The following is an 8,888-nucleotide window of genomic DNA, read 5'->3' as shown; positions in this document are numbered from 1 at the left end:
AGAGAGAGAGAGAGAGAGAGAGAGAGAGAGAGAGAGAGAGAGAGAGAGAGAGAGAGAGAGAGAGGCCCCTGTCCTGAGCAGTTATAGCCACCTGGTCAGCCAGGAGTGACTGACTCCCCACACCACAGAGGCACAGGGTGCTTCCTTTAGTGGCAAGTCTTCTTCTAACCCTCCATCTTTGTCCTGCAGTCCAAGGGGGAGGAGGAGGAGGAGGAGAAGGAGGAGGAGGAGGAGGAAGGATGCGTAGGGGTGAAATCAGGCGAGATGGTCAGGGCTGTGGGTGCCCCTTCACTGTAATTCAGTAGGTCCAGTTCTGGATGCAGAACAAGGAAAACAAAGGTGTTTGCGATCTGTGTTAGCATGTGTGGAGGCAGGGAGGAGGTATGTGTGCAGAAATGCTGAGTGGGCTGAGGATGGTCCGGGAACTGAGGGTGCAGATTGAGGGGGGAGGGGGAGGGGGTCAGAAAGCCAATCTTCTTCTCCAGGCTTATAGGGCCTGTGTCTTGAGCTCGATGGGCTCTCCCCTGGTCTCCTGCTGGCCCTCGGCCTCTGGGGGCCGGGTGCCCTTCAGTGTGGCGAGCCTCTCGGAGAGGCCGCGCATGCGAGGGAACAGCATGAAGTCATACAGCAGAGCGCCCATGGCGCCACCAATCATGGGTCCCACCCAGTACACCTGTGAAAAGACAAAGAGGAGAACGTGTGTGAGTGTGCGTTTGAAGAGTTGTAAGAGTTTGCAGGATGAAAGGATTTCCAGATATGATCATCTTACCCAGTGGTTGACAAAATTCCTGACCAGGACAGCAGGGGCGAAGGATCTTGCTGGGTTCATGCCTGCTCCAGTGTAGTACATCTAAGTCAAAGACAGAGAGGGTAGTTCAGGGTTAACACTGTAAGTGTGACATGATCCTTGTGTGAATCCAGTGAGCTGTTTCAAATTTCTCGACGCCCAGTTTCTTCTCACCCCGAGAAGATGGCCCATGAGCACAGAGAAGCCGATGGCCAGGGCAGCAGAGCCCAGGCGTCCGTTGCGCCTCTCATCAGTCACGGCAAAGATGCAGACGACAAGCTGCAGGGTGAGGAAGACCTCCATGGTGGTGGCCATGCCCAGGCTGATGCCGGGCTGCAGCTGAAAGAGGAGAGTGACAAAACTAATGGTGAGAGTGCACAAAGTAACATGGTTTTAAACTCTATGGCAAACTCTTACTTTTAGATACAATTAAAATGTTGTATATATAACGGAGGTGCATTTTTTTTTTAAATAAATACATGCACATTGTAATTTTTTTTCTTTGAATGACCTGTGAGACTTGTGAGGTTTTTTATAGATCATATTGCTTTTCAAGAACGAACTGGCAACATTTTGCAAACATGAAGTACTTTACATGTACATTATGTAATTCATGGTACATTATCTTAATGTCAAACAGTTGCTGTATGTGCAAAAATGTAACATTTTTAATAGAGGAGTCAAAGCCTGTCAGAGCTTACTTGTAGTAATGGATGCAGTATTCCAGTGACTGGCAGGTAATCTTACCGTGTTGAGTGCGAGGTTTCCCCTCATGTTGCTGGGTGTGACCCCGTAGAGCACAGCAGCACCAGCCAGTGCTCCGAGACACTGGGCCACGATGTAGAAGAAAGCACGGAACAGGGACATCTGGGAGCCAATCAGGTAGGCGAAGGTGACAGCTGGGTTGATGTGTCCTCCACTGATGTGACCGATGGACTGGATGAGGGTGGCAGCCGCCAGCCCAAAGCAAAAGGCAACATGGAGGACATTATGGGGCCCAGTGGTCCAGCGGAGGGCTGCCCCCAGCCCAAAGAATACAAAGAACATGGTGCCATAGAACTCGGCAAACACCGCCCGCCAGAAAGACATGGACCTGAACTCCCACATGGTGGCAAAAGGTCAAAAAAGCAACCTCTAAGAAATGGAGGGATGAAAAGTCAACAGAAAAACTAACTAATTAACTAAAAGGAGATGCTGTTTCTCCACAATGACTTTTTGAGACCAGAAAAAAAAAACCTCACAGAAAAAATAAAATTTGCCCTCAAACAGAAACTGCCTCTCTAAAGCTAAATGCAACAACACGTAAACTGCTCAACATGAAACTCTCATGCAACTGTGACCAGTCTGCTGCTCTGTCCTCTGAAGTCGGATTTCTGTCATAGAGAGCTCCTGAGTGGAGCAATACGCCAGTCTCTGTGCATCTATGTGCCAACCTCGCCGGTTGTTAGTAGAAGAACATGGATAGACAAACGTTAAGCATGTCCTGCAGACATTCAGCCTCTTTACCAGAGCAGGGGGAGCCCAGAGGCCTTTTTATAACACCCCAGGGCCACAGCAGCCCTGCAGAGCCCAGGGGAGGGGCCAGCACACAATACTACAAATCACAACAAAATCATTTAACCCTTCTCCTGCCTCGACCTCCCTCTGTCTGCAGGACCCCTGAATCTGGACTAATGGGTTACAAGTTTAATGGGAGCGGACCTTGATAATTAATTATGCATAAAAGTCCTCAAAATACTGCAGTCAGTCGGTTTTGAAATTGTGTCTCTTGCAGCTGAGAAGTAAGCAGTTGAGAGGGATGCTTCGGAGCATCTCATATTTGGATGTGGAGATCTAGTACCTGAGTACCTGAGTGGTAGAAGAGCCCATTCATTACACCAGTGACTGAAAAGCCCCAGTGAGAAGCTGCACTGACCTTCAAACCTGAAAATAGAAAAGCAGTGGGCATGTGGTGGGAAGAACCTGTGAGCTGCTACAAGTGGAGTGCAGTGGGAGTTTTGCTTGGTTTCCACTCATTTGGGTGTTTTTACAAGCACAGAATTCATTTCATTTCAACGTCCACCTTTCACTCCTTTCCCGTGATTTTGCCCTCATTGTTTCATTTGTAATGTACAATCCACAGTTCACATTCACTCTAATCAAGGCTGTGATCACCAAAGCACGAGCAATTTCTCAATTTCTCCACTTGTGCTCTGGATTGGTACAAATTAGGTTTGTGGCAGCAGAACTGATTAGGCACAGTTTTACATTGTGTGTGTGTGCTGGGCGGGTTTGGAGGCTCAGGTCGGATAAAGCGGTGGAAAATCCACGGTTGGAGAGGAAGAAGGGAGAGCAGGCCTGGCATTGAGCTTCTGCACTGGAGCATCATGCTGACCAGGGCAGCCAGAGGGACGGCCGCAGCCCTCTGAAAGGATTATGCTGAGCTCAATGCTTTTCTCCTTTCATGCATGGAAACAAAACGCTGGCAGTAACAGTTTCTGCTGCTTTCTATGATCTGTTTGTCTTAGCGTCACTGTTGAATCTGTGAGTGCTATTTTCCATGGGCCAAATTGGCTATATATATATATATATATATATATATATATTATGGGGGGGGGGGCTTTGCATTCATACTCCTGCTGGAGTGGCATCAGAAGAATAAGTAAATACAATCATCATTTTTATGTCTCAAAACATCAGTCAGCTTTCTGTGTTTTACAAATATTCAGTATGAGGCAGTTTTTGTTTTTTTTTTCTTCATTTTTTTCACCTGACCTTTTTAAAAAAACATGAAAGACATGGTGACCAAACTCTACCATCATATGAGGAAGTGGTGGCTGTTGCTCCGCGACAAAAACAAACAAACAAAAAAACCCAGCTTTTTTGCTAAAAATAGTGTTGATCCTGTCCTGATTCTGACAGTTTATTAGTTTTCCAGTTGGCGCACCTCTATTGTGATGAGCATTATGTCCTTCTCATGACTCCCTCCATCAGGGGTAAGCCACCTTTTGTGGCTTTAAGCCCACAGTTTAGTTTTACAGGGGAGGGTGTTGAAAAGGTGCTTGCATTGTATTTTCCTGTTCCCTGGGTCCAGACTGCTGACACATACATAACAACGTGCAGCCCCCTAAACATCTCACACTGGAGTAGAAGCTCCGGTCTGCACTCACCACACAGTGGTGAAAACCTGTACGGCAGAACACACACAGCAAGGTCACTAATCACTTACAATGGAAACAACATAAAGGAATTTCAGGCGTCCATTTCCCTTTTTGTACTCAGTATAAAAGTGCAGAGGAGATGGGAAGCCCCTGAAATGCCCTGTAATGTTAGAGAGAAGTGAGAGTAAAGTGCTCTGAAACATCAGCACTGCACACTGGTTTCATAATCACATCTCACATTTTCAGAGGAATATAAGTCAAAGGATATAAGTCTACAGTGCTCACACACCAGTGTATGAAATTCAAAGAAATAATAGTCGCTGTAATTGTTCCTCTTTTCTATACAGGCTGTGAAGAGACCCTTTCCCAAAGCTGATATGAGCTTTCAGCAGGCTGACTAAGACAAATCAAGTGGGCATTATGTAAAGTTAAGTCTTTTTAATGTGAAATTCCCTCTTTGGGTTACTGTCGCTGCTCAGCAAGGAAACACTGAGAGGCAATTTTACTCTAAAAAAGACTGTAACTTGGGAAGATAACCACTTGATTTGTCCGTTGAAGCCTCAGAGTATACACATATATTCACATAAATTGGAACTGAGATCTCTTTGTGGCCAGAATGAGCAATTATACAGACCAAAAATTATTGCAGTGTGCGTTCGGCCATGTCAGTGTTGTTTTTGATCGCAAACTAGAAAAAATGTGAACCTATCTTGTAAATTTATTAGAGACTGAGATCCAGTGGTAAAAAGTAACTATGTACATTTACTCAAGTACTTTAAGCACAATTTTGAGGTACTTTGAGTGGATCAATTTTGCGCTTCTTTATACTTCAGCCCCAGAGTGATTTCAGAGTGAAATCTTATGTTTTTACTCTTCATAGCTTCAGTTTCTAGTTACTTTGAAAATTCAGATTACCAAATACAATCAACATATTATGTTGTACTACTATAAATTAAGATTTTATTGTTCCCCAGGGCACAATTCACAAGCTACCCAGCAGTGTATAAAATAACTTCAGTAAAACATGAGCACTTCCTACACCACATGCCTACTATAATAATGAATTATAATCACTTCCTCAGCATATACAATCTCTTTATTTCATTGATGAGTTGAACTTTTTGGAAGATGAAAAAGTGATGCTTCAATACTAGGCCTTGTATTCAATGGTCTGAAAGAATTTATTTGAAATGTAAACCCAAACTACCACAGCATAAGACAAATGCAAGTGCTCAAGCTGTGCTGAATCAAACACACAAGCCTCCAAAGCACAGTTCTAGTGTATGTAATCAACAAACATTTACAACTTGTATTGTTTTAACTATGTAGGAAACACTTGGTAGACTACATATGATTTCTGCCCCCACCTCTGGAAGAAAATATTTGTACCTGCTTTAATATGGAACATTTTGTACACTGGCATAGAGAAACAAACTGACCTTTGCAAAAATATGACTATATGCAAAGACTGTACCACTCTAATACCATAATCTCAACACAAGATGTGAGTTGCACAAGCATATCTGTTTATTTTAAATGCTGAAATGTTTAAAAAATGAAATTATTGTTAAATATTTGCAGATGTTGGCAAACACTGGAAAACCCATGTCAAGCAGAACTCCTGCTCTTTAAATTAACAAACAAAAATAAGTGCAATTTACAATACAAACATTAAAGGGGAAAATCTGTCGTTAAAAAAATCTACTTTTTTGGAAAATAGGCATTTTGAGTTATTTTTTTCATTAGAAATCACAATGTTCAATACATAACCTAACATTGAAAAAAAAAAAGACAGAGAGAGAAGGTGTAAGACATCAGCACATCCCATTACAGTCATTGAAGTCAACGAATAAAAACATTTTCATTTGAGCAGAATTGTCCATGCAGAACAGAACAGCAAAGCACAGCACTGTATGTCGCTATGGATGTCTCTGTGCATGTCTGTATCCAACAGTCACTCCCTGTTACTCCCTTGAGGGGTTTCGCTTTGGAAACTGCGTAGAGAGATGAGGTTTCTTCTCCAACATGGCTGCCAACTCATGTCTGGTCTCTCTCTTCAACCGACTTATAACACACTTTGATTACAACTGAGACGGCCTCCATATTCATCTACTCAACGTCAGACATTTCTAGAAGACAGAAATTAAAAATGTGATGTGTGTGAGCACGTGATTAGATGGGACTCTAGTCATTAGTCTATTAATGATAACAACAATGAACGCACCGAAAAAATAAAGCATTTGAAGGTAGTTTCTACAAAATTAAATCAAACTGGTGACATTTATCAAAACTAATGCCTAAACATACCCATATGTGAATTTATAACAAAAATTAATCACATCTCTTAAACTGATTCTCCTTCAACGACACAAATATACAATTAAGGCCTTCCTACAATAATGTCATAATCACCATATTACATTAGAAGATGTCATCTTTTCCCCACTCATTTTATAGCTTAGTTAATGGATCCTAAAATGAATCATGTTTGTGGTCACGGTCTTCTTCTGTCTGTCAACCCATGGGATCTAGACTACCCATTACGAATCAGCTTTCTTAGAGAATAATACTTACATTCATCGTCACTGTCTGCAGAATCATGCTGCAGAAACAAAACAAGAATAATATTCATTCACTGCTTTACTCAGTAAATGCTACTTGATTAAAAGTTCTCCACGCAAAACACCTGTTTGAGTGATGAAGGACACGAAGCACATAAACAGTACTAGATGTATTTAAAAAAAAACAAAAAAACATACCTCATCATCTGCAGCATCGAAATCAGGTAAATCCTCTCCTCCCATGTTGTTCATCATCTGGAGAAGTGCACAGAAGACAACAATCAACACTGTAGTATATCACCAGATATATACTGTACACACTTTAGCCACTGTGCACGCTCAACACGCTCACCTCTGAAAATTTGTCAAAACGTGACAGGTCCTCATCTGAGTCATCTTCCCAGTCTTTCCAGTTACTGAAATCCACGCTCAGCCAGTTGTTCTATGAGTGTTTAAGTAAGACAACATTCGAAATGTAGTCAGTTTACTCAAGCTGCTTTTTCAACACTGACATTTACTGATGTTGATATTTTAGATGCAGGTTTTATTCATATGTCGGTTAAATCAATGAGTTAACAGCTTCCCAGGGTATATTTTCAGATTGATTCGGCCCTATCTGGTTTGCAACAAGTCTGCACCTGCACTGCCATGTGATTGACATCTGTGCATCGACAAGTTTTTAATTTCTTTAAATAACTAAAGTTACCTTTGTCTTATCTTTGGTAAGTCGTGGCCATGATTTCCCAGCTTCTGCTTTTCGTAAACAACACAACACAGACCTGTCAGTGCGTTTGTGTTTGGATCCCTGCATAGAACAGAGAGCATTTGATGAAGCCTTTGAAGGAATATAAACACATGAAGAACTGTGACTATGTCTTCAAGTGACACACGTACTTTGGGGTCAATCTCCCCAAAAAGGTCCACTGTATTCTGGTGTTTGATATTATCTGTTCCACTGAGACAGCTGTAAGGTGAAAAGAGGAGAGGTCACAATATTTCCTTCACAACCGCAAACAACAACTAGGAAGTTATTTGTGTTCTCATGATTCTGTCCATACACTATACCACAGGTAGGTAAGTAGGTAGGTAAAAGCATCTTAAGGATAGTTTGCTCAAAGGATAATACAATTCTCAAGACTACTGCCATTTACCATGTTATTAATGCAACTTACCTGAAATGAATTTTGGACGTGTCAAAATTCACTTGCACATCTTTACTGTCCTCCACGCAGAACTCTACAAAAACAGAGTCCCGTCTGTCATACCACTTAGCTGTTGCAAGGTGCCTGATGACAAAGAGCAGGAAAAGGGAATAAATGACAATCTAACTTCATCCATGCTTCATTCTAATCTGACATGATAATTACTCAAGCTTGATAATATTAGTGGGGTATATTATTTTCACAGCCAGGGATGGTTATTCTGCTCTGATGACCCACGTGTATATAGTGCAGTACGTTTAAGGTCACGCTTAATTCGTGTTGACAAACACTTCACTCATTCACTCCAGATTAGCATGACAGCTTCTGAAACACCACTTCCATTTCTTTACAGAGTTAACTAAAAACAGTAACTGCTCTCCCATGAAAAAACTAACTCCTTTCATCAAAATGGTGCACCTGCTAACCTATTAGAAATCGTGCACATATCAGACCACCTATCGTCATACTGAGAAGGAATGTGTAATGACACATTAATAGTAAATTGCATAACTATATGGATGTGAACCACGGTGAGGTGATCAATATTTGACTGAATTAGGGCAGCTCCTGTTACGTGTATCACTGTCAAGCATGTGTACATTAGCGTTAGCTAACGTTAGCTAAAGTGAAGTCTTCCGCGCTAATCATGACTCCATGCTTTTTCAGTGGCAACATTAACGTCACCCATGTCCGTGTTGGTTGACATTAGCTTACTAGCTAACGATACCGCGCTGATGTGACGTTAATGCGCGTAGACAAAACTAGCATGGTTTATCATGGTGGTGTCAAATTACGCTGAACAAAAGTTAGCTGTCGGAGGACTTAATGATGTGCTGTGCCTTTTAGTCTTGACAGTCGTTAAGTAGGACTGCACAGCCGAGGCTAACTCGCGTGCGTGCTTAGCTCAGTGAGCTAATGTTAGCTGGCTGATCCACAGTATACTACACTACCAAGACTTGTAGCTAGTTAGCTACGACCGCTAACGACTACATAATAAACCCAAGACTTACATTTCCACTGTTTTAGCAATTAAACTCCCTCTTCGGACCACAATATGGAATATAGTGTTACCTAGCTGTAGTGCCGGGCAAATACGTACAAGCCTTAACCGCTATGAATAACGTTAGCAACAGATGCACTGGTGTGTCTCCAATCATCGCGTGTTTTCCTTGTTCTCTCGTGACGTACGGTCTCACAC

General features: G+C 42.2%; 2 protein-coding genes across 2 annotated transcripts; both read right to left on the bottom strand.

Annotated features, from left to right (window-relative positions):
* Positions 1-487: 487 nt before the first annotated feature.
* Positions 488-1,894, bottom strand: mipa (major intrinsic protein of lens fiber a). Its single transcript, XM_070968277.1, has 4 exons — positions 1,535-1,894; positions 962-1,126; positions 770-850; positions 488-673 (listed from the first exon to the last, which is right to left on the bottom strand). The coding sequence occupies exons 1-4, from the start codon at positions 1,892-1,894 to the stop codon at positions 488-490; spliced, it is 792 nt and encodes a 263-aa protein (XP_070824378.1).
* Positions 1,895-5,084: 3,190 nt separating this feature from the next.
* On the bottom strand, positions 5,085-8,888 carry ptges3a (prostaglandin E synthase 3a (cytosolic)). The gene is made up of 8 exons (XM_070969076.1): positions 8,701-8,888; positions 7,661-7,774; positions 7,383-7,452; positions 7,195-7,293; positions 6,841-6,930; positions 6,687-6,743; positions 6,502-6,529; positions 5,085-6,056 (listed from the first exon to the last, which is right to left on the bottom strand). Coding segments are annotated over exons 1-8 (462 nt in total). The 5' UTR covers positions 8,703-8,888; the 3' UTR covers positions 5,085-6,054.

This window comes from Chaetodon trifascialis, chromosome 8 (genome assembly GCF_039877785.1).
Source record: "Chaetodon trifascialis isolate fChaTrf1 chromosome 8, fChaTrf1.hap1, whole genome shotgun sequence".
Lineage (NCBI taxonomy): Eukaryota > Metazoa > Chordata > Actinopteri > Chaetodontiformes > Chaetodontidae > Chaetodon > Chaetodon trifascialis.
This window is presented reverse-complemented; position numbering and strand designations above follow the sequence as displayed.

Coding starts and splice junctions, on each gene's coding strand:
- mipa (XM_070968277.1), bottom strand. CDS start 1,894: ATGTGGGAGTTCAGGTCCATGTCTTTCTGGCGGGCGGTGTTTGCCGAG. Junction 1,127..1,534: donor GAAACCTCGCACTCAACACG/GTAAGATTACCT, acceptor CTCCTCTTTCAG/CTGCAGCCCGGCATCAGCCT. Junction 674..769: donor GGAATTTTGTCAACCACTGG/GTAAGATGATCA, acceptor GTCTTTTCACAG/GTGTACTGGGTGGGACCCAT.
- ptges3a (XM_070969076.1), bottom strand. Junction 7,453..7,660: donor ACGTCCAAAATTCATTTCAG/GTAAGTTGCATT, acceptor TTCACCTTACAG/CTGTCTCAGTGGAACAGATA. Junction 6,530..6,686: donor TCGATGCTGCAGATGATGAG/GTATGTTTTTTT, acceptor TTGTTTCTGCAG/CATGATTCTGCAGACAGTGA.